Here is a 25162-nt window from a genome sequence, read left to right on the forward strand (position 1 = left end):
GTTCTTGGAACAGACACTAAATAAACTCTTGTAAGAGCAAATAACTTTGTATGATTTTTCCTTCTAACTCTATCTAGATATTTTTATCTAACTCCAGCTAGATCCCTTTCAGGATAAGAACTTGATTTCAAATAAATGTTTCTACTGAAGGATTGCTGGAGAAGATGCATTTCTCCAAGGGACTCTGATGCATCTCTGCTACCCCAAGATATGATGAGGGTCAGCCCTCAGATAAAGGATTTTGTTTTCCTGAGTGTTTTCTCCTTCACAGCCTAGCCAAAACTTGAGCTATACAAGGATGGAAAAAAATAATCACCCAAACTGATGTGTTTGTCTACTACATATAACGTGTATTCACTGAAGCAGTAAAGCGATATACATAGCTGGAAGTCACAAAAAGCTAACCACTGTTAAAAACATCTCATTCTCAGAAAGCAATTAATGCCAACAAGTGACAAAAGAAACAATAGTTACTGTTGTTTGAAGTTCCTTTTATTGTTGCATTTTACAGGTGAGATTTGACAGATTCAGGGGTAATGCCACTGAACTCCATCTTGACAGAGCCATGAAATAACTCCAAAACAGTCTAGAGCAATAAATATCAAACCATTCAATCTAAAATGTATAAATATAAAAGTCATTTCTGAAAACATAGGAAAAACAGGAATCCATTTTTCTGTTTTGGCCATTTGTGTTAACATCGTTATCGTCCATCTGTATCACCTCAGATCCAGCACAATTATCTTTATGTCTTTTCCAACCACATGGCTACATGGCTGCAGAAGAAGTGAACCCATTACTCAGAAATCAGTTTCAGTAAAATAGCATATGAAGGATACTGTTGTCTTTAATTTCCTGAGCCTGCTTAATACTGTGCCTTTCTATACAGCTTTGATTGAACCTGCCACTGTGCCTGTTCGTGGGTGACCCTGACTGTCACAGGGATAGGCTGCCGAGTAAAGCACGGACTATAACATCTAATGAGAAATAAGTTTCTAAAGAGGGTATTGTTTAGTGCTTAGCCTGTGAAACAGATAATAAGTCTGTGCTATCCTTTATGTACAGCATGAGCTACCTGAAATGGAGAAGGAAGGTGTTGTGCGCTGCATTAGAACAGATACATGGGGGATAGCTTCAAGGAAAGTGTGAAATATGTTCTTTTCCTGCAGTGCCTTCAGCTGTGTCTGCCAACATGATGGATTTTTTTAAGCATTTAGGAATAAATTGTGTCTTTAGACACAGTCATGACTAAGTAACAGCTTGTATTGAGTCTGTGGAGAAGAGTTTCTGCCAGAAACCAGATGCAGATTCGGATTGTATTAGTCAGATTTCCTGAAGCTTCCTGTAACCCCTGATATTTTTCCTCCAGGAAATGAGGCTGTGATACTACTGTTTTGGTTGGAATATCAATATGTTCTCGTGATTTTACTTGAAAGGATATTTGTGTTTGCTGGTATCACGTATCAGTGTGTCTAATGACTATAAATGTGTTCAAGTGGCCAATAACTTAATTGATGAACTAAGTCTGTAAAGAACCACTGAAAAAGAGCCCAGCTGGAACAAAAGTCTTAAAATTTTTCAAAGCTGGACTACCTTCTCATTATCCCTACAGTTAATGGTAAAAGAACAAAACAAAACAGAGGAACCCCAGCCTATCCTTCTTTTGAGGAGTAATACTGACATTCTGAGAGATCTACAACAAAGAAGTAATTTCCAATTTCTTTCAGCATTGCTTCTCTGCATTTGATCATTTTATTTTGAGCTATATGAGTTGCTCTGTATTTGAAGTGAGCCCCATTTAGAAAAAGGAATCTTAGTTACTCAAAGGTAAGGATTGCTGTCTTCCACGTAACAGTGACATTTCTGATAATTCTGACTGACAATACTGTCCAGCCATGCATACAGCATACTATGCTATTAAAACATCAAAAGATAGGGGAGTTACTGAGAAAGGCTTATGAGAAGCCTGGCGAAAATTGCGGGCAATGAAGGAAACGGTGCTTAATCTACTCCTAGCTGCACTTTTTAGCAGCTGGGATGTTCTATTGGGACACTACAGTTGAGGAGAAGAACTGAATTATTTGTTTAAAAACTGAAGAGCTCAGGAATAACTCCCATTTGAAACTGTGGCTTTTGCTTCTTCTGAAAGCAGGTAAAAGTGGTGACTAATGGTAACTGCCTCTGGTTAGCCACCATTTGAATTGCAGTGCTTAACACTCATCTCATGGCTGCTATTAACTACTTAAGTAGACTCCTGATGTCTATCTTGGTCAGAAAAGTAAGGGTAATGAATTATTAAGATGAGGGGCAAATTATATTAAAAAAATCTAATCTGAAGCATGTATCATTCCTGCTTGCAGCAGAAGCATGGGCAAGAATTTGAATAGTCAAAACTATGTTGGATTATATACTTACATTAAATAACCTAGGGTCCTTTGTATGTGGATGGAATCCCTTCTTTTTACAAGCAGAAACTTCTAGCATTCCAGCATTTGTAAGTCGGAAGATGCCAGTGCTGGAAAGCAAAAGATGAAATTCCTGTTACATACTGCTCCCATAATACATGGCTAAGATTTCACATACAAATTGCTTAGCTTAACAGAAGGATGACAGAATGGTACTCAGTGACCTTTGATACACAGGAGGCAAGGCTGAGTTGGATTCTTACAGATATTTCAAATCAAGGGGAGACGTATTCCTGTAAAGGAAGAGATGATGAAAGGAAGGGGAGAGAAAAAAAAAAAAAAGAAAAAAAAAAATCACAGTACTGGTGCTGTTCCCATTAGGCAGGTTAGACTGTTAAAGGCTGAGGCTAGCTTATATAGGAACAGATATAAACCAGGAACGGCTGTTCTGGATGGCGTTTCACTCGCTGAACTCTAGAGGGGCAGCTTAAAAGAGAACAGCCTTTAAGCTAGTTGTGTAAGTGACTGGTGAGAGTACACATCCTCCCTACTCTTATAGGTTATCAAGTAGTACAAAGCACTAGAAAATGCACTGCTGCATAGGTATGATCTAACACTTTTGGCTATTGAATAAAGTGTTAGAAACCCCTCCCTTCTGTAAAAAACATTAATACCCAATAACTACAGGACAGCGCCTGATTAATAAACATTACAGGTAGAAGTAACAGGTTAGAGGTGGTTACAGCGTATCAGCATAAACTATAAAAGCAGTTTGGAAGACCAGAGATTTGGGGAGGCGTGCAGGTGTGCCCTGGGTTACAAAGCCTAGTGCCTGTGCACTTGCCACTCGATCTCTATTTATAGCTTCACTGCCTGAATGGCCCGTATAGGAAGTTAGGCAACCAGAATGGGATTCAGAGAAGCCATCTACAGGAAGGCCAGAAAGAAAGGCTAGAGAAATGCAGTCTAAAACAGTGGAGTTAGCCCTTGGGCCCTGAAACGCTGAGCACACCAAAGCAGAATCACGGAATTGTTGAGGGTGGAAGGAACCTCTGAAGAGTGTCTAGTCCACCCCTCCTGCTCCAGCAGAATCACCTTGAGCAGGTTCCCCAGGACCATGTCCAGTCAGGTTTTGAATATCTCCAAGGATGTAGACTTCACAGCCTCTCTGGGCAACCTGTCCATTATAAACCTTCACATTAATACTTACACAGTTCCACATTTTTCCAGATACTTATTGTGTGTATCTTATGAAATAATAAAATAAAAAAAGGACCTTATCAAGAAAGTGATCTTTATCCCTCTACTCTCCAAACTGCAATTTTCATATCATCCTAGAGAAATACATCTAACCGCTGCTCTGCCTTCACCAGACAGAATGAACACAGGCCTGTGGCAGGGCACTGGCAATGAGGTCTCCAGAAGAACAGCTCCTGTCATTACTTCTTGATTGAGCAGAGTATAAAAGTAAATAAAATTTAAACCCTGAGGTTGGGAAGGGAGGAGGAGAGAGAACCAGAAACAACAGTGTGTAGAAACTGACTGGAATGCAAGTCTAAACAACTTAAAACAAATTCATAATACAAAATTCTAGCCCTTCATCACAGTTGATATATGCTGTTTGCATTTGATCAAATTTTACAAGAAGCAGGAGAAAATATTGAAATATTACTTAGAAAAATCAGAACTCACTCATTATGCTTTGGTGAACAAACAATTGCAATGGCCTCTGGCAACATTAGCTGGTAAGAACAATGAGTATGAAGATCAACACTGGATAAGAATGCAGTTTGTGTTGGATGTGTCTACAAAAAGAAAGGGAAAACTCAACATCATGAAATATTTCTTACAAATCAAGGTCAACATACATTCAAGAAGGAACAACGATTTGTAACAAGTGAAAGCATCGGTACTTCCCCAGTTTGGTTTCCTAAGTAAGTTCCTATTAACCCAGATTCTCCACTGTTAGGGTGGCTTTTCAGTATGAGATTTATGGAGGCACATTCACAACCAGATGTACAAGCAATTTTCTCATCATGGGGCGGAAAGGTGGAATGAAGAAGCACAAGACAAAGGGAAATTACCTGACTGTCCAAAAAGCCTAAGAGTGGCAGTAATATAAAATTTAAAAACACAATACCCTCCCCCCAAATTTTGAATACAGTAGAAAAATAAATGATGTTAGAAAGTAACAAAATACTCCTAACTTGACATAAACAACAAAAGTTGCACTGGCAAAAGCAGACCCATTGTGTCAACAGGATGCCTCAACTGCATTAAGAAATACCCATCTGTGGAGAACATTAGTGCTCATTTACATCACTACAATTAGAATTACGTGACCAAATTAATTTTGATTATTCCAGTTATTTCTTTAGCTTGTTATTCCCAGGGTTTCTTCCACATAATATGCAGAGCTGATACAGAAAAGCCAGAATCTACGAGCACATACATACATGGATCCAACCCAAAGTGAGGAGATCATACTGATCCTGAATACAAAATAATTCTTCCACATTCTCCATGTCACAGTAGTCTGGTCCTGCAGATTGCTTTGGCACTATTACATGGGTAATAGTAAATTCATTATGTGTCTGTAAAACAAACATCGACTTAAGAGTGGGACAAATGAACTAACGAATAAATGCTGAATCAGAACCTGAAAGATGTCAGCCTATCAGCTAGAACAAAGCAGTATAGCTCCACTGATTCCAGTGCAGCTGTACTGACTTACTGCACCTGCAAATATGCCTTGGCATTTTATCATGAAAACATACAGGGCAGTATTAATAGCAACACAAGACTGTCGTATTGAAATGTTCTCAAAGACCAGTGTGAAAAGTTTGTCCTTTAAAATAATTAATAGGATGAGAAAAGAGGTTTAAGAATACTATAATAATTTTCTGTGAAACTTGGAACATCACTACTTTTGCTATTCTTTCTCTTTATACAATTCAGATACACTTGGACATCATCTTTAAAATTCTTTGTATGCCAGCATCAGCCATGACATCTTTCCCTACTCTAAAAAGACATTAAGTACATTAAGTGTTAATGAGGTCAAAGGAAAAAACACCCTGAAAAGTCAGATGTTCTACAGCTTGACAGGGGGATTTTCTTCTTCTTTTTTGTTGTGCCATTATGAATTTGATGACTGCAGTAGATTCTAACAGTCTTTATATTTCATTGTCCTGCAACTAAACCTCACTTACCTTAGATGAATGCCAGAGAAAGTACTCGAAAAAGCCTGTATTGTACAGCAAGCTGAAAAACTTGCTACATTTTATAATGACAGCAGGGTACTTTGATCAGATGCTTTCCCAATAAGGCAAGCCCACACTGCTGAAATAGCCACTCAGGTTATTATATGAAGTTAATTATGTTAAACACTAATTGTTTAGATCTGCTTTTGCTCTGAAATTGATACATTACAGGAAAATACAGCACTATAAAATATATCTTTCCCCATACAAATGTGAGGGTTAAACTGTACCAGTTTTCCACAGAGAATTCCACATGTCTCTATTCCTCTTACTGTATTTGCCTCTGCTAGCAGCAGAAATTTGTGACAGAGATCCCTGGGCAAAATGACGCCTCTGAGTGCTTCAGCCAATTGAGCTAACAAAACACACACACACAAAAAAAAAAAAAAAAAGGGAGGGGGGAGAGAGAGAGAGATAAAGAGGAATTTGCAGCTTACATAGTGAAGTTCCCTAAAATAAGGAAATACACACAGTTACAGGAAATTATTAAAAGTGAAGGAATTATTCTTATCACATCACAGATTTCTAATGAAAATAAATCTACAGCACAAGCACTTTACCCTAGATTGAGGTCACCAGCCTGTAAGATAGGCTCACTAGCCTGCCCTTGAGGTGACAGTGAGCTGATACCACCTCCCAGGCCAGGACTTTCCAGGGTGAACCACGGCAGGTTTTGCTTCTGTTCACTTGAGGTCCACAACAGGGTTCAGACTTCATTCCACAGGAACACTAAAGCTCAATCTCTAAATCCATCTCTTGGTATTCAACTGGAAAATGCAAAACTCTGCGACTAATCTCCTCTCTTGAAATGAAGAAAGTCTATGGAACGGTTGTGTGTACACCAACCTATTCATGCTTATTTCACTATGGATGTTCTTACGGTGAATAAATACATATGCATATGCAATATGTGGACTGCTATAAGCAGCAAAGAGGCAGATAGAAAAAAAAACCCCAAAACTCTGCACTTACTCTGAACAGCACTTAAAGTAGCTGCTGGCTTTAAGACCCGGGTTACTGGAGGCGAGTGTCCAACACAGCCAGATGTGCTGCTCCTCTCTTTTTTCTCAAGCAGCGTAGTAGATAAGGAACTGTTCTCTGGTACAGAAATACAAGACAGCATACTTCCATCTATCTGTTCAGACATAACCATGCTTTCTTTGATTTTCTGATCTCTAGCTAGGTCTTGCTTCTTAAGTTGATCCTCAAAGAATTGAAACTGTTCTGATTCAAGCTGCTGTTGCCGCATATGCGCAATTCGTTTCTTCTCTGCCTCTATTAGCTGCTGATGCTCTAGTTTCTTCAGAAATTCGGTTTTACATTTGTTCTGAAACATGCAAAACAGTGACATTCTCAGAACACTAAAAAAAGCTACAAAAAATGAAGGCAAAGAAGCAATCTAGTTGTTTAATAAAACCATCAAATCCTATCATTAAAAATTAAGTCTTTTGGAACTTGTTTGCTGAGCAGGCAAATGCAACTATATCCCCTGTTGTGCTTTGTGCTTTTACTTCAGTACTGACAGCAGTGGCCTCATTTGTCCATTATAATAATTAGAAAAAGACTTTTCAGAACAGAGATGGCAGAGACTAGGCACAAACACAAGCCCTTACAACTTTCAATGCAACAAGAGACCCATGAGCACATGGGTTTTCTGGGTAGATTTCGTCATCAGTTTTGTTATCTGGTTTTGTTGCCTGTTGCTGCTGTTCGGATAGGCTGGTCGACTTTCTCCAGTTACTTTCTTTCCTCGGCTTTCCCTCGATTGCTTAACTTGGCTCTGATGCACAGCCTCCAGCGCCCTAGATGCCTCCTCCACTCGGTCTGTGCCCCCTTGCCCCCAGGCCACCTGCTGTTTCACAGACAGCAAGGGAAGCTTCAGCTTTCAACAGCCCTTCCTGCTCCCTGGTAAAGGAGAGCAGCAAGCATCTTCAGAAGCAAATGGGGGGAAAAAAAGCCAAACCCGGAGCAAAATAATTTCTTGTCATGTACAAAATAGAGCAGTAAAGAAAGCCTCAAACCAACTGATGACAGAAATATGGGGTGTGGGGTGCTTTGGGTTTTGGTGTTCGTTTTAGTGGCTTCCCCCTGCCCCCCAGTTCCCTAAGTCCATTTTAAGGGAAGGGAAAAAAAAAAAACCCAGATGCTTTTTCCAAGAGAAGTTTTTAAAACTACAGATCTTATTTTCAGTGACTTCAATACACAAGTAATTACGGTTACTTAAAAAACTCAAACAGGATCAATTCAAACTTGAGCACGTTCAGAGCCAAGGGACCTTTTCCGCATACTCATGTAAGTGTATTAACAATCTCCTCTATAAAACAGAATCAGAGTGTACCAAAGACCTATCTGGATATTAAGTAAATATCACAGCACATTTATTTCCAAGTGCATGCTTGTATTACTAATTTTCAAATGACCAATTGATTAGAATCTGAGAAGTGAAAAGTCATTCTAAGCAGCCTATGAAATGATTACATTCTTGTAGAACTGGCATTTTACTGCTTAATTCTTAAGAAGTTTTATATGACAAAAATATTCATAACAAAAAATTATTTAACAACCATATAAAACTTACTTTGTTTTGCATGTATTCTTGATATTCTAAGTTATATTTTTTTAAAAGATCTCTCTTCAATTCATCCGTCCGTGGAAATGCAACCTCCTTCAGTTTCTTTGGGGTGGGATGGGGGAGAAAGATAAGTTTAGTTTTCACTTTTTAGAAAAATCACCTGGAAAACAAACTCAGCTGTAATAGAGGTTTTAAAAAGTAAAAAATACAAGAAAATACTGCTCTTTTCCCAGGAAAGAAAGGAGGAAATACACACTAAATCATCAGCTTATGAAATTTCTATAGTACAGTGATTTCAATAAAACTTAATTTATGTCAGTGAAAGGTGTGACATGACTGCTTCTTATCTCAAGGAAAGGTTAGTCCTTTTTCTAGCAATTTGTTGTCTCTGTTTTGTTTAATAGGTGTGTAATGACTAACATTTTTGTTGTAAGTGTGACTTATAAAAAAAGATAAGTCACCTTTCAATGTTTCAGGTAGGATCATCACATTTTTCTCTGGGACTCCCTGGACAGAAATAGGACTGAATACGCCCATTTCCAGGTGGGGCAAAAAAAGAACGTTTATCTGCAGAGATAGCTACAGCTGTAGTTTCCTGTGACAGCCCCAGGAGACAAAACAATGGTGTTTGTAAAACAAAAGCAATGCCCTACGTTTTCTACTGATGCAGAGGCTACTACAAAATAATTTAGAGGCTCTGTAGGCAAGGAAGGGAAAGAGACCATTACTGAGTGCAAGAGGAGTGAGCGTGTTAGATGCCCTTTCTCAACAGGGGTGTTTTCCTAGATTGTGGGCCACAGTAAAAAATTTGGTATGAAGCATTTTGGCTTTGAATATAACATTACTCAGCTTTAACAGCAGAGAAAGCATGCAAATATGACAGCATGAAGGAGGAGACACTCATTCTTGTTCTAACAATTCCCATTGGGCAATTCCAGCTGCTTTAAGCTCAGTATTTCTTTTTCTCTATTTCTCTTTTTTTTTTTGAGGGAGCAGGATGGGGAGTAAAACTATGTTGAATACAAGTGGAGGGAAAAAATCCAGTAAAAACTAAGTAAATACATATTTGGTAATAAAGAAAGCAAAAATATACTTTGATTATTTAGCAAGGTAAGCAAATACTGCACAGACACCAGTAATGCCACACATCTCTCTCTCCCTCTGCAATAGTCAGTCTGGACCATCATCCACTCCCATAACTGGGACCAGAATCTAAGTACTGTTAAATTAGTGTATTTTTAATACGTAAACTTTAAGAAAGAATTATACCTAAGTTTCCAACAATCTACCAACTTATCCAGAGACCATTCTTGTTCACCTTTTAGGATGGTAATTTAATTTCCAGTAATGATCAAGTGATTAAACCAAAACAAAACATGAATGACTAGTGGAGAAAGGTATCAAAAATTCAAGCTGTGGTGGTTGCCGTGGGCTATGTGTGCAGTGGGGGAAAAGGAATGCTGGCAACGGAGAGATTCTGGGACAAACATTCTTAAAGGCCAGGAAACCATAACCCTACCTTAATAATATCTTGTTTTTCTGGTACTGCACATTGCTGATAGTCTCGGTGATTGGGCAGCTTTTCTACAAACAACCTAGAAAATTAAACATGCATGCATTTACCTCAGTAGCCAGAGGAATACCCACAACAGCTTTTATGTTGGCAGAAAAATCAGTTTCACATAACTGTTAAACAAATTCCAAATGACTTGGAGCAGGTTTCTACACATTTGTTTAAACTAAGACTTAAATTCTTGTATTGGCTTGTATGGGACACACAGGGTAATAACAGCAGGTTATTTTCTACATCTGAATATAATTTGGTTTTCATTAGTAGTGGGTTGGGTTAAAAAAAGGACTAACTAGCAGCCAGCACCTAAAAATAGCCCTCAAAAGCATCTACCACCTAGTCAGTATTAATAAATCCTATTTCCACTGTCTTTATCTTTCCTTAGCTGAAATGCTGAATCTTAAACAAGAACTCCAGAATGCAGCACTGACTATCATTAAAGCTGTTATTTTCACTAGACCAAGCTGCACAGCTAACTGCAGTATTATTAAACTACCCAAACATCTAAATTATGTCAACACTCAGCTGCAAAGAGTTTGGAACACACAGCTGTGATCATTCTTTCAGCAATTAGTACAATGTTTACTTCCACACCCTCTTTTTATAGAGACACATAGATTTAAAATTAAGTGAATTAAACAAGGTTTGGTCTAGCTTTCAGAGCATGAGGAAAATAAGGGGGCGGGGGGGGGAGGGGAAAGAGGTCTCCTATTACAAATGTTTTAAAATATACATACCAAAAAAAACCCTTTCAGAAGTAAGAAAACGAACCAATCAAACCTACAGCAAAACTAGCTAGTTAAGAGGTTTAAATCTGCCACTGATACATTTTTCAGCTGGCTGGTTTGAGAGTAAGAAGCAATAAATTATACTTAAACCCTCTGGGGAAGTAAAAAGAGGCAAAAGCCCATTTTTTCATGATTTTTTACGTGCTGTGCAACACCAGCATCTTCAAGATTAGCAGAAGCTCATAGGGCTATAGTTATATTAAAGGCTCAGAAATCTTCTTTTAACATTGCTTTTTAAGCCATGAGCTGTATTTAACCAGCATGCTGATAGATGCAGAATAGTCTGTGGGAAACAGTGCTCAGAGTATAGCTTGGTACAGTAAAATTAAACCTCTGTATATTAGGATAGTTCACGCCTAGCAGTTAATAGATGAATAGATGGATAGAACTACCATACTAACTTTTGAAATAAAATTATAAGAAAGCCTGTGGTTAGAGTAGAGATCTCCAGAGAACAAAGCTATTCTGCAAGAACACACTGAACATTTTTTCTCATAATCTAAAGGGATGCCCTGTTTTCACTGCAACGCTTCATTTCAGTTTGCTCAGAATTATAAGTTGTAACGACTACAAACAGTTTCTTACGTTATGAACTTATTATAAAAAACAAAAGCATTCTCCAGGTTTCCCTCCTCCATATATATTGATGCCATCCGCTCCATCTCTACTCCAGATCTAAAGTAACGGCGTGGAGTGATGTCTTCATTGATTGTGATATTGCTGCCAAGTTTGCTTAACGCACGTACTCTCTCTTCTGGGGTCACAGAGATGTCTGTATGGTCAGGAATAGCTACTAGCTTTTTCTGAAAAAGAACAGAGGGATTAGCAAAGAGAACGAGATACTACATTTCACTTTCATTTAGTGTTCTCATTCAAGAAACTCAAGGGAAATCTTCATTTTTTTCTCATAATAGGCATTGGTTTCCCCACCACTAGCCACAGTTGAAACATTCCAATATGTTTCTCAGTTGCAAATAAACTGTGATTGCAATTACAAATAAAAACTGACCTCATCCCCCTCCCCATACCAGAACAAAAATAATTAAGTAAACCCCTGTAAAAATGATCAAAGGCAACACAATGTGTGTCCTCTTTAGAATCCCCTGCCCATGAAATTCTGCAAGGTTCTGCCTTAAGGTATTGACATAATTTGATGGAGGGCCTGAATACTCAGACTCCTATTACAGGGTGCATAGGGTATCACTGCTGAGTATAGTTCAGCTAATGAAGAGCAGTAAGTTCCTCTGGTCAGTCAATAGTTCACTTCAAATGAACATTTCCAGTTTCAAATGAGGCAGTTAAAGCCTAAGAAGTCAGAACTAACTCTACTGAAAAAGAAGCTTAGCTGCTTACTATAATCATTACTTTCCCATTAAGTGGCTAAATAACTGGCTACTGCAAGTTGTTTCCTCTGATGAAAATTTTTACTTTCTCTATTCACAATGTTCAGTTCAATTTCTTAAAAACCTGATCACTGAAACAAAACAAAACCCCATAAAACACATAAGTAGAAACAAAATAAATTCCAACAAAACCATCAGGCAGAAAGTGGGAGGAACTGGCAGCATGCTGGAAGAGACCCTTGTAGCTGACAGCCAACACTGCTAAACAGTTCTATCGAATTGTTCCCTATTTGAAAGAGAGGGTGCTCAGCCATTAAAGCATTTCTTTGTAATACGAACCAACGAGCTGACAGTGAATGGTTGTTCCATGTTGTCTGTCTGCAAACCAAGGAGACTGCTCTTTTCCTCCAAAGTCTCCATCCGACTGCAAAGGGCAGTATCAATCCAGTGCTCAATTTTTGCAGCCAGCTATCTTACAGTTTATTAGCCCAAGGGAAACTTGAACATAGATACTCTGGTTGCAGCCATGTGCTGGAAAAAATAAGTAATTCAGATTAGAAATACATTCAAATGTCACATAAGTTTGTATGCCTGCACCCACTCATTACTTCAGCATAACAGTACTTACATATTTAATAACAATCTAGCAGGCATCTAGAATTCAAAATGGGAATGCATGGGGCTTACAGGATAGTTGTGGACTAGCTGACCTGTTCTAATGTTATTACAGTGGATTTGGACACAATATAACAAATTATTTTTACAATTTCTGCAGCAACTTAAAAAAACCCCAACTTTCAAGCATTAAGTAAAAAACTCAACAGTTCCAAGACTAATCACAGAATCTCTGCTTCCTTGAACATATGTTTTGACAAACATATTTATAAAGTGTGAATCTGGCATAATTTTTCCTGCTAAGCCTATAATTAAAAATAAAACTTAGCACACAAACTCATATCAGTAATATAAAGCAGAGAAAATACTTCAAGCACCATCTGTTCCACCTGCACAGCTTGCTGACTTCAACAACACTCAAGATGCAACGAATTCTGATGAGTCAACTGGAGGTAATTGCTCCTTGCACAGCTCTGAACAAGTAAAGACAAATATTTAGACATGCCGACGTCATCAGCAAAAAACCAAACAAACAATACTCAAAATGCAGCCCCCCCACAAACCAAAAAAAAAATCCCCCCAAAATCCCAACCCTGAAAGGGAAGTGAATTATTTAAATTACACTGGAAATATGAAAATGGAGCTCCTAATGTGGTTTTTCACTTCTGTGCACTCAGTCCAAACAGATTTGATCCTAAATGTCAAAGGCACTTTATGTATTGCAATAAATATGCTTTATGCTTTTGTAAAAGCATAGAGAATGGGTTCAGCAAAGATATTTTCTCAGCACACCTCTCTCTAGAGGCCAGAGGACTCTGGCTTAGAGAAAAACAACCCTAATGTGTTTTTAGCTGGTTACATTTCTCAAGTATCGATTTCTATATTGGGGTCTTCCTCATTTTTTCCAAAAACTAACGGTATTTGTTAGATCAGTCTTCAGTTGTAACCATTGCTGCAAGTATTACAGGAGACATTAAACTCATTTAAGTAATATGCTTTCTTTACACAATCAGAATCATCCCGTTCTACTTGTAAAAGCCCTTACTGGTATACTCATTCCATCTTATTAAATCAATCTTACTCCACTTCTATGTACAACTTCCCAATCTCAACGAACAAATTCTTGCCTGACTTTATACTCATGCTCCCCATTGTCAAGATTTTTATTCTCATCATCAGGTATGTCACAGGTCTATGGATTCAATTTCAAGACCTGATCTTTAATTTAAAGTATTCCAAATGGTTGCACAAGTGACAAGAAAAAAGTGGAGCATGGCCTATATACCCAAGAGATCAATGCTAATGGAAACAGTTCTCTAAACAATTTAATTTTACATACATGGAGCTCTGGTGTAAATGATCAGCTTGGCACGAGAGACTATTCATTCCTTATTCACAAAGTGTAGAAAGGCCCCATGGGACAACAATAATGAAACAATCTTGCTTTAGCCTATACCAGGAAACATACTACCTTATGGCTAGTTCCCCCTGAAACCCTTCATCAGCCGAACCACTGTAGATGTGGTAGACTGTGAAAGGAAAGGGCTAAAAGCTTGGCCAGAGCAGAGCTCATCTTAGTCTTCTGCCCCTGCAGCTCAGACTCTAAGCAGAAATAAAACCTTCAATGACAGACTCTGCATTCATATGTTCTGTGTGGCTCAGGAATACAACCAAAAAAACCCAGCCAACCCCAAAACAAACAAAAAACACAAAAAACCCACCCAAAACAAAGCAAAAAAAGCAAAGCTAAAAAGCATGTATTTCAAAACCATTTATTCACTCACTCATGACTTGTGAATTTTTTTTTTCATTTCCCCTAGAAGCAACTGGGAGATCTATGATAGTTGAATGGAAGGCTGGTTTTGGTCTAAAGTATGCATCCAAGTATGACAAAGTGCAGAGTAGTCTAGTAATTCAATTTATTAAAAAAAAAAAAAAAAAAAGCATTCAAAAGTAAAGGTTGCAGAAATATATGTCTATTCAATTCCCTATTTCAGTTAGCAGTCTTGCTTTCTTGATCAAGAAAACAGCTTTTCAAGACTTTCTTCTTTATGGACTGTCTCTAAAGCCTAGTGAGGAAATGAATATTTAAGCAAATGCTCTTGACATGCTTCCCTACAGAGGACAACGATTCCCACACCTGGAAGACCTTTCAACCTAGCTGGTAAGCAGGTGGAAAAATGTTAGCTCAGCAAGTGGGAAACACAAAAGCCACTAACTGGTGGTTCCGTCTGGGTTTTTTTGAGCCAGTGTTCCCAAGGAGGTCTTTGTTAAAGAAGCCTATGGCATGCCCCAGCCAAAATCTCTTTGGAAGGGGCACAGGGAGGCACCATGGAACCCTTTACTTGCAAACATTTCTCATCTTGGTTGCCTCTACGAATATTCAAGTTATAAACACAGGTCATTTCAGTGATTTTTTTTTAACCTAAATAAGCGTTAATAATAAAAAAAATTGTAATACCAGGTATTTTAAAGAGGAGACATCTGGTAACAGGAGAAACTCATACTTCCTCAAAATTGTGTCAGAGCTTTGAAAGGATGAAGCATTTCTGCAGAGAGCATAAGCCAAGCCACAGTGAAAGAGCTTAGTAAAAGAATCACTGCAACTAAAAGAGGAAACTGACTTTTAAATTTGGCTTCAGAAACACATTAGAAACCAGACACTGTAAATAAAGAAGAAATACTAGGATGAATCTGTACCACTTTTACAAAAATACCAAATAAGACTCAAATATATCAGCTATTACAGGTGGCAGGGTAATAAAAAAAAATATGTAAAAAGAATGTGAAAGAACGCGGGCAGTTTTACAACTGCACTCCAATATATTATCCTTAATACACGGACACACTGGGCAGAATTATAAGCTATTAAAATGCAGAAAGTTATGTTTTACTAAAAACATCACCACAGGCATGCCTGCCAGTTTCCTGGAACGCCTCTGTGCATAATGTGCTGCATGGCGCGGCTTCACAATCACCTTCAGCTGGCGAAGGCCATGACACTGCCAAGGGGCTCCCTCGCCCCCACCGTGCTTTTTTGCACTTCCATTTTCTTGACACCTGTGACTTCAAGGCAAATTGTAGCCGATCCGAATTAAAACCACTTTTTAGTTTAATTACTTCCTTTTCAAACTCAGAATGCAAGGGAGGAGGCAGAAACATGAAACCAGCAATACAGACTTGCCACTTTCTGAGGCAGCGCTGTCCTGGACTGTTATGAGCTCGCTTTGAAAACACACCCCAAGAGCTTGTACAGTGCCTGCAAGAATTGCCCAGTCCTGATGAGTTACTCCTTGTCTTCTGGAGATACACTTGTATTGCCCTCTACAAGAGCAAATAGAAATTAAAATATCGAACCTCACTGTGTAACAAACTAATTACATTCAAATATGCAAAATAGTTACGCTAATACAGTGAATTACACTCCAACCCCAACCACAGGAAATAAGTAGCAACGCTAGCTTGGAGCTGTCTTAGTCTATCAGAGTGCAAAGTGCTCTAAATTGTAAGAGTAAATATGTATTTTTCTGCTTTACAATTTCAGGTGCTCCAACTAACTTCGATGGGCTTGGGTAATGTTTGATTAAGAAGAAATGTCTGGACATTCAGCATGCAAATCAAGCTTTTTCTAACGATGGATCTTCTGTGAGTCATCATCAGAATATAAATATCTAACATCCATTCAACAGTTAGGAAACTTTTCTTGAGTTGATTGGTAATGGCATTCCTCACCAAATCCCATTTCCTCCTCAAAAAACACTTGTTTTCCCATATGATCCAGCTTATTATACTATGCATTAATCCTTCGTAAAATCCAGCTTTATTAAATCAAAGGCTTTCACCCACAGAAAACAGAGCAAAGTGAGAAAATCAGCATTTCAAATGGCATCAAAAGTCATTCTTTCTGTTCAGGCTAACAAGCACAGTACCAAGTAGCCGGAAAGTGAAAAGCTGAGAGCACAATTTTAACTTAAAAGTATATGCAAATAGTAGTACATGAAGACAGAATAAGTATATCAAGACATATCAAGCACCTCAAGAGTAGGCTAATAAAACAGAGGTGGTATGAGAAGATCCGGAGAATGCAAACACAAAACATCATGGTTTTCTGAGAGGTATGATATGATTCATCACAAATTCTCCAGTGCCCTCAGTTTGCTGCATGCTGGCGTCTTTCAGACGATTGCTGGGACAGATGGATATAGACAGACAAGAGCCCTCTGCCTGCGCTCCGAGCCTGAGAGCCACGGCCCAGCTCGGTCTGCAAGCTATGTAACTGTGACAGCGAAAGGTGGCACACATGGCTGCACAGCAAGACTTACTAGCTCAAGCACGGTATGAACTGTTCCAGTTACACAGTTTATGTTTGCAATGCCTTGGTGGAGCCAGCTCACAGCCTGGGCAGAAAGAGCTTGTATCTCCATGCATTCTTATGACTGAAATGCCTATGTAGCATGATGGGTCCTACACAGATACAACCTGACTATGTGAGATGACTGTATCAGCAATGACAACAAAGCTAAGCAGGACTGTGCTCTGCCAAAGGATGTGTGCAGTGACTGGCAGTACCACAGCAGGAGTTGCACTGCTCAAACATTCCGGAAAAGACAGCTCGAAGTAGCAGTACACCTCCCAGAAACTGACTGCAGAGCATGAGGACTGAATTTCAAATCCTTATCGTGATCTTGAGGCTGATTTTCCTTCTTTAGCTCTTCAGAAGAGGTTTTGAAATGTTGAATGAGCTTTTTAGATTTATGAAGTGGCTGACTTTAATAACTATTGCTTTAATCATTAGTTTCCACTTTGTAACATTAGTTACTTTGAAACACTTATTAGTTACTCTGAAACATTAGTTTCCTCTTTCTAACATATTTTTAAATTCCCAGGGAATTAGTCACAACACACTGAGTTCACTGCTGTTACTAACATTGGCCAGTATTTTCACTAGAAAGTTGCATTAAAGAGATCAGTGTTCCAATTGTCCACAGCACTTTTTTTCATTCAGAGCCTAGGTTCTAGTGTTCTTGGGGCATTAGGAATGATTTATTCTTTGCATGTTTTTAATAGTGGATTACTTCAGAAATGCTCATTCTTTTGTTTGATAATTCAGTGGGATGTAAAGCCCAGATGTGATTCCTATAAAAAATAATTCACTTCAGTTCATTGGGATCAGGATCTTTATAGTATATCTGGAGATACTTGCTAATACAGGAGTTAAAATGTGGCACAGTTCCACTTTTAAACTACTCGAGAGCACTGTTCTGCATTTTATCCCATGGTAAGAACAACCCTGCTTAAAGATTACCATCAGAAGAGTCATACTCTGTTTTACTACACTAGGAAGTGTGGTGATTATAGAATCCTAGAATAAAGATGGATCTCACACCATAAAGGGGCCAGTTCTCATTAAAACAGCCAAATTAGCAAGTGCAACCCCCACCTCTTAATTACCCATAACGGAAATAAATTGCCTCAGCTAACTTGAAATAGGGCACATTCAGTGACTGCCAGATGAAGACAAAAGTGCCAATAAGTCACCCATGATGCAGATACTTGTACTTCTGCACTTTGAAATGGATGTTCCAGTGAATTTTGTGAAAAACAGGTTAGAAATACAGGCACCTAACTCATTCAGCTCTTTTTGAAATGCCAAGCCATGTATTGGCACAGCACATAATCATTTATACACATACTTGGGTTTGATATAAAATAGGCTAAACCCCAGCCTAAATAGCAAACTGCCTTCTGTTGGTTCTCTCCAAAAAGAAACAGCATGTTCATGTGTCAACATGTTTTTTGAAACAACTGTTCACTGTTAGAGCAAGTGATTCAGCTAGTATAGTAATTAGTCTCTTTGGAAAAAAACAACAAAGCACTGAATGTCATGGCAAGATCATTCACTTGTACAGAGGAAAAAAAACCCAAACCATTCAACCAAAACCAGCATAATGGCCTTTCAGTGAAAAGCAGCACCACAAGGAGCCACTTGCTGAGAAATCTTTCAATGGAGAAGTTGCTCTTCATAGTAGGAGCTACTAAGCTTGGCTCTAGAAAAGCCTCTCTCAGTAATGGTTTACAATTTAACACTGCCCCTTAATGCCATGCCTCCATGTAAACAGCATTGCCAAGACCTCCTCCCAGGCTCCACTAGCTCCTCCACAGAGGCAGCTACTGAGCTTTACAACCACCTCTCCTAGAAGTGGGTCAGGATTATACCCTCTGCTTCCCACCCACTGGTCCCACCCACCTCCCAGCACGCTGCCTAGAGGTCTCTCCACAGGCTGTGCCAGGGGCGTACAGACAGTAGCATCTTCACCTGCTTGGGTCCAGAGAGGGAGAAATCATGTGCAGGGATATCCTCCATACACAGATGTGCCAAACCCAAGTCTTGCCTATATGCTTATGCCACTCAATGCTGTATCTTACATCACAAAACTGAGCTTTATTTTCATCTAAAGAAAATGCAGATGACAATGGTCTGTTTTCCCACAGTTAAAAAAAGTCAGAACAATTATTGGAAGACTTTTAAAGTTGTTCTACAAATATCTGGATGACTGTAGTTAGTTAATATAGCTACTTGAATACCGCTGACCAGCCATTTTCTAGGGACAGTCTTACCTTTGGAATAGAAACAAACATTACTGCATTAAGAAGCTACTTCAATAATGTTAGATTGCTACTGGGTCTGCTAAAACTCTGATAAGCCACTACAACATGCAGATAACGTCCAGCACTACACATGCAAGCACTTGACTTTTACTCCCTACAGAAAATATGAATGTAGAACCTACAGGCTTTTTGCATTGTTTCAGAGCACAGAGGAGACCTCTGGCCTTCACCTATTTTCTTTTTCATTTTTATGCAGATTATTTCAAAGTCAAGATCTAGTATGGTTGTCCTACTACAACATAACCCTATGCATTTGAGCTGTACACATAGATGATGGCTTGCTACCAGATTTATTAATATGCTCTATCTATAAAGATCTTAGTCACTTTTAAATGTCCTGAAAAACAGACTGGAATTATTGAACATTGAAACATGCATCTGTGAACTGCTGACAGTTCTTTCTCTTGTAGTTTCTTGTGTCAAAACAAAACAGAATCCCTCCCTCTCCCCTTTTTTGTAAACCATTCACTTTCAGCAGAAAAGCATTTTTAACATAATGGCTAAAGTATCGCCAGCGTCAGAATATCTTGGATTACAAGCAATAGCCTACTTAGGCAGTCACTGATATATACTTACGTAAGACAGAACAGCATCTTTCCAAGGACCCCCTGAAAGGATGTTCTAGACATGGTGTAGAAAAAATGCCATTTGCTTCCTTCAGGAAATCTACAACACCCCCCCATGAAAATTAGCGTACCAGGGCACAGTAAGCCAGAAATAAATGAAATAGCTGCTGAAATATTATTTGTTATTTGAGGATTCAGCTGAAATACTGAAAAGATACCTGCAATACATAACATTACTGATAACACTAACTTCCACCATGAGGACAAGAAGCTGTGCTGCTAAGGGAAACAAATGAGTGGCTAAAATCAGCACAGAGGTCTGCAACACTTTACAGATGTCCAAGGAACAAAGGAGGCATGATTCCTTGCAAATCCTCAGGTTTCACAGATTCTTCTGCCTGTAGCCCTACTTCTCTCAGAGGCCAAGTCCCACTAGGGCAGAAGAGTTATGAACCTTCCTGTTCCTCCTATAAAAGGCAATGATTTTTCTGGCAATATTTGTTACTTAATTTTATACCACTTTCAGACTCCATAACCTCTAACAAGGACAGTTGTTAATTGGGTGAGTAACCAGTTGCAACCATCAATTTCTGTTTCTATCTGATGATAAATTCCTATTCTGTCTTATTTCTTCTGGTTCATAATGTAGGTGACAAAAAAAAAATTATTAAATTTAACTGACATCTTTGACATACAAATTCACAGTTCACCTGAAGTCTATTAAATTGTTTATAAAGAATGAAGCTTGCCTTGTGGCACCAAGTTTAGAAAAAAAATAATTTGGGGCCTTAGTTCAATAGATTCTGACTATTTTGTACACTAGTGGTTAAGTAAGCAAAGTGCAGGTAAAAAACTGATAGTGACAATTATCTACAGGATGGAGTGTGGTCAACCAGTACAAATAACTACCACTTAATCTGGTGTGTTTCTGCAGTATGGTACTTGTATTAAGCTAATACAGTTAGTTGATTTCATAATGAAGTCTTTGACCTCCTGTCCTATCCTAGATGATTCAGGATGTCTCGTGCTATGAGCAGATGGGGAAAAAGAACCAGGAATATCTGGCTCTACAAGGAGAATTCAGTGTGCTTTAGATCATTTTTTCTACTTGGGTAGGTACAATGTTTCATTTCTCTTTTGTGAGTTTGCTGAGATTGACAGCGGTAAGCACATATTTTATAGCAGCACTGACTGTAACGCAGTCAGCTCACAGGGCTGCTTGGAAGTCAGCTGAATTATCCAGAATATCAAAGCTGAGCACAATGATTTGTGGCTAACATTTCATACACTTGCAGTCCAACAGGCTACTCATCCCAGTGAAGCTATGCACAGAAGCTTTGAGCCTATTTCCAAATTATTTGCTTTTCCCTTCAGGATGAGCTCAATGGTCTTTGCAACTTACTCAGTCTCCTTTCTGCATCAACAAAGAGAGCTAGACACCTCTGAAAGCCCTTTGACAGTGGTTCAGGGATGCTAAAAGAAGAAGCTACTTTCTGCATTGATTATGTAGTGCGCCCACAGCTTCCCTAATGCAATTCCATATGTTGTGTGCTGAACTGTGAGTCATCTAGAGCTGCGAGTAGGAAGTGGTAGGCAACGGGTTGTGTCTGAGCAGGTGCCTGACTCACAAAGTTACCATCAGGTATCATCATCTCTGTAAATTTGAAAATGCTGGATTTTTATAAAAGGAATGCCTATGCAACAGTACTAAGCCTAACTACACATGTATCGTTCAGAAACTGTACAAGCAAGACCATTTGTTTTCATGGACTGATACTTCTATTTATAATGGAAACTACGACTAGAAAATATGTTTTCTGGCTTGGCAAACTAAACGTTAAATATTTATTAAAAAGACAAAGGCTTTCATTACATGGCAGCAAACTAAGTTTCAGAACACAAACTGGAAATGTAACCTTTGATACAGAAATAAAATCTCAGGAGTCTGATAAGAACAGAAAAAAACCCACTATGCATACAAATCCAGCAAACTGAGATCAAATATTTATTTTTATACATTTGCTCAGTGTCTTCATGCGTAAGTCACCTTGCCCCTCCCTCAGCAGTTGCAGACTTTGTGACACCCCTCACCTTGAGCTATACTCTTCCTCAGCTTGGTGATTAACTTCCAGGAAATGCAGTAAGGGCTGACCTTGAGCATACTTCGTGCACAGAAAGAAAACCACATGAGAACTACCTTCACAGTATCCCCACAGCAGTATCAGTAATACACGTTTGCAGGACTGAGCAAGACACTGACTCCTATTTTTAAACATAATAGTACGGAATACACCCCCTGCACTTAAAGCCATTTAAAATGCCATTTATAAAAGCATAACTATGAAATTTGTGCCTACAGAATTACACAGGATTTGGGAGGAATGTTTCTTAAGCTCTTCTGTGATCTATGAAACTCCAGACTTGTCAACAGTGGCCTTCGGTTTAGTTAGTCATACCTCTAGCACCTAGACATGCAATGGATCGGGCAGAAATGCATGCAGTACCTCAGAAAATCCAGATGTTACAGAGTAACACAACATAATGCCTCAGCAACACCTGCAACAACTGAGCTAGACTCCATTGTCCTAGAGATCTTTCATGAATTTCTGAGTCCATATCCTACTTTCTTGGACTTGGTCTAACGCAACTTATCAAATATATGCAAACCACAGCTTTGGACAGTCAACCACTAGCCTACAACGAGGAGAAAGGCCACTTCTGCCAAGACAGAACTTTCCCCAAAGCAGTCCTTGCCTGGGGAATGAACTCCCTGGGAATTACAGCCCATCCCTGACTCTGAGGTGCACCGCTTTCTCTCCTCTGTAGAAGGTGGGGTTTTGCCTGCCCATGACTCTTCAGACTAGCGTTCTGAACCACGTGCGTATTAAAAATAATTCCAAACTGAGAGAAATCGCCGCAGGAGAGACTTTTTGCCGCCCTTCTGAAACAGGGCAGCGCATCGCCTGCGAGCGGGCGCGCTGCGTTCCTGCGGCGCTCCGGGGGCACCTGGCGGGTCAGATGAGGGGGTACAAACCGGGCAGAAACCGCTCACTGAGCCACAGGCGCCCAGCGACCACCACCGCTCTTTTTACAATCTTCCACTTTCTGTTCCCGTGATAATCTTCCACGTGGACACGGAAATTAACAGAGCGCACCGCTGAAAGCCTTGATTTTTCTGTCAGACACGCCGCCGGCCTGAGCCTGCTCCTCACCGCGCTACACCGCCCGGCTCTGCGGGCGCGGCGGGGCCCGCCGCCTGCCCGGCCCCCGCCTCCCCGCGCCCCCCGACGCGGCCGGCGGCACCGTGAGGCCCACGCCCCCCCTCCCCTCCGCTCCGCGCCCCCCTCCCGGTCCGCCCTGCCGCGGGAGCGCCGTCTCCCGCAGGCCTGCCGGGACCGCGGCACCTGGCACCGGGGCGGGGATGGGCCGGGCCGACCGGCACCGGGGGCGTTCGCCAGGGCGGCGGGGCTGATGGAGCTCGCACCGGCCGCGGCTACCGCCGCTCCCCGGCCCCGGAAGGGGCAGCGGCGGGCACGGCACGGCGCCAGCCCCGGCTCCCTCCGCCCGCGGGGCCGCTGGCGCAAGGCGGCGGGCGGAGGAGGGGGGGCAGCGCCCCGCCAGCTCCCTGCCCCGCGCTCCCCGCACAGGCAAGGCGACGGCTGCTTACCGGGTCTCGCATCCGTGTGAGCGGCCCCGCCGGCCGGTACTGGAGACAAAGCGAGGGGCGCCCGCCCCGCCGCCGGGATAGGGAGGGCGGCAGGAGTGGCCTGGTCCTCCGCCGCCCGGCCTCGCCCCGCCGGGACTCGGTGCCCGGGGCGGCCTGCGCAGGGGCAACGGAAGGGGGGCAGGTGCCGGCGGCGCCGCGGAGAGGAGCCGAGCCGAGCGCCTTGCGCCGCCGCGGCCGGCCCAGGTTACGGTGCGGGGCGAAGGGAGGAGCCTGCGAGGCGCCGGGGCGAGCGGCGTGGCCGCGGCCCGCTCCGCACCGCGGGGTCCGCCGCCGCCCACCGCCACAGCCCGGCGGCCGCGGGCGCCGCCACGCGTACGGGGCCGCCGCTGCAGCACAACGGCCGCCCGGGAGGGGAGGCGGCGGCGGGCGCGGAAGGCGCCGTGCCTGAGGGGAGCGGGGAGCTGCGGCACGGCCCGTGTCCCTCCGCGCGGCCCGCGGCCTTGGCGCCTGTCCAGCCACCGCGTTAGTCGGCCCGTACCTGCCCGGGCAGCGGCGCGCCAGCTCGCCTCGGCTGGGCTGCTCCGAGCCTCGGAGGCGGGCGGCTGAGGGAAGCACAGCTCGCACTGCTGCTGCGGCGGGGGTCTGGCCGTGAGGAGGGTCTAAACGCAGGCGTGGTGGTCGGTGTCGGCCTGCGGTACCTGGGAGGAGGAGCCGCTGGGGCAGGGGACTTCTCCCCCGAGGCAGAGGAGGCCGGGCGCGACAGCGGGAAGGGGGCTGCTTGGCTGGGCTTCCGAGGAGGCAGGGCTGTGCTGCGGGCTGCGCTGGGTCGCTGCTGGGGGTGTCTAGCTAGCGCAGCAGCCGCTCCATGGTAGGTTCCAAGCAGCGTTGGTCACTGACCCGAATGCTGCCCTGCAACCTCTTGCAGGGTGCAGCTGTGGCTGGTTCTTGTGTAGCACAGGAAGGCCCTCTGGAGAAGTTTGAACCTGATCCGGAGTGCCCCTTGGTAGCTGCTTCTAAGCTGGGTGAGCTTAACCCCACACGTGTGTCCACGCAACCAGGTTTTAAGGAGCTGCTAGATCCCCCTTCATTCATTCATCTCCCAGAAGGGGCAGTCCCCAGTGTCCACCCATCGCTTCCCCAGCCAGGCACAGCCACGTGCTCCAGGTCATGGAGAGCGTGTGTTCATCCATGGTTAGCCCTGATGCTGCGGCAGCAAACAGGCACCACTGGTGGAGGTAGGAGAAGTTCGGTGTTGCAGTTTTGTTTCCCCCCCCTTCCATCGTATGCTTTGTGCAGTGCCATGCTGTCAGGGTCACAGGGTGCATCTTGCCTGAATGCCAGGTGATGCTGCAGGAGCGTGAACTGGAGCAGAGGTGAAGGGCTTTGCTGCCAGGCAGTTCAAAAGGTGCTTGCTTCCTCTTCAGCTAAGCTGGCATCTTGGTCCTGCTCCCTCTCCCTTCAGACTTGGAGCTTGTGCTTTCCTTGGGAGCAGCGTTTGATGTGCCTGTGCCGGGTCTGCCCTGCTACAGTGTGGAGGTGGACTGGGTCTGGTTCTCTGTGGCATTCAGGACACTGGGGTTCATAAATAATGTGGTGTGGGTGAGAGCAGCCTCTCTGTGTCTTAGCCTGTTGTAGAGGAATGAAGGCAGTGGGTTGATTAACATTGATAATATACAGCTGTGGCCTTGCTTCCACGGCAGTGAG

At 41.9% G+C, this 25162-nt stretch overlaps 1 protein-coding gene across 2 annotated transcripts; it reads right to left on the bottom strand.

Annotated features, from left to right (window-relative positions):
- Positions 1–474: 474 nt before the first annotated feature.
- STAMBPL1 (STAM binding protein like 1) lies at positions 475–23851 on the bottom strand. Of its 2 annotated transcripts, none has more exons than XM_055719782.1 (11): positions 23459–23851; positions 12281–12472; positions 11184–11401; positions 9760–9835; positions 8247–8342; positions 6641–6995; positions 5899–6023; positions 4862–4999; positions 4098–4210; positions 2416–2515; positions 475–776 (listed from the first exon to the last, which is right to left on the bottom strand). In XM_055719782.1, exons 2-11 carry the CDS (start codon positions 12359–12361, stop codon positions 720–722), a joined length of 1359 nt encoding a protein of 452 aa, XP_055575757.1. In that variant the 5' UTR covers positions 12362–12472; positions 23459–23851; the 3' UTR covers positions 475–719. The 2 variants fall into 2 exon arrangements, with proteins under 2 accessions (XP_055575757.1, XP_027653314.1); XM_027797513.2 differs by lacking the exon at positions 23459–23851 and adding an exon at positions 12934–18757.
- Between the last annotated feature and the right edge of the window lie 1311 nt (positions 23852–25162).

Source organism: Falco cherrug, chromosome 9, assembly GCF_023634085.1.
Source record: "Falco cherrug isolate bFalChe1 chromosome 9, bFalChe1.pri, whole genome shotgun sequence".
NCBI lineage: Eukaryota > Metazoa > Chordata > Aves > Falconiformes > Falconidae > Falco > Falco cherrug.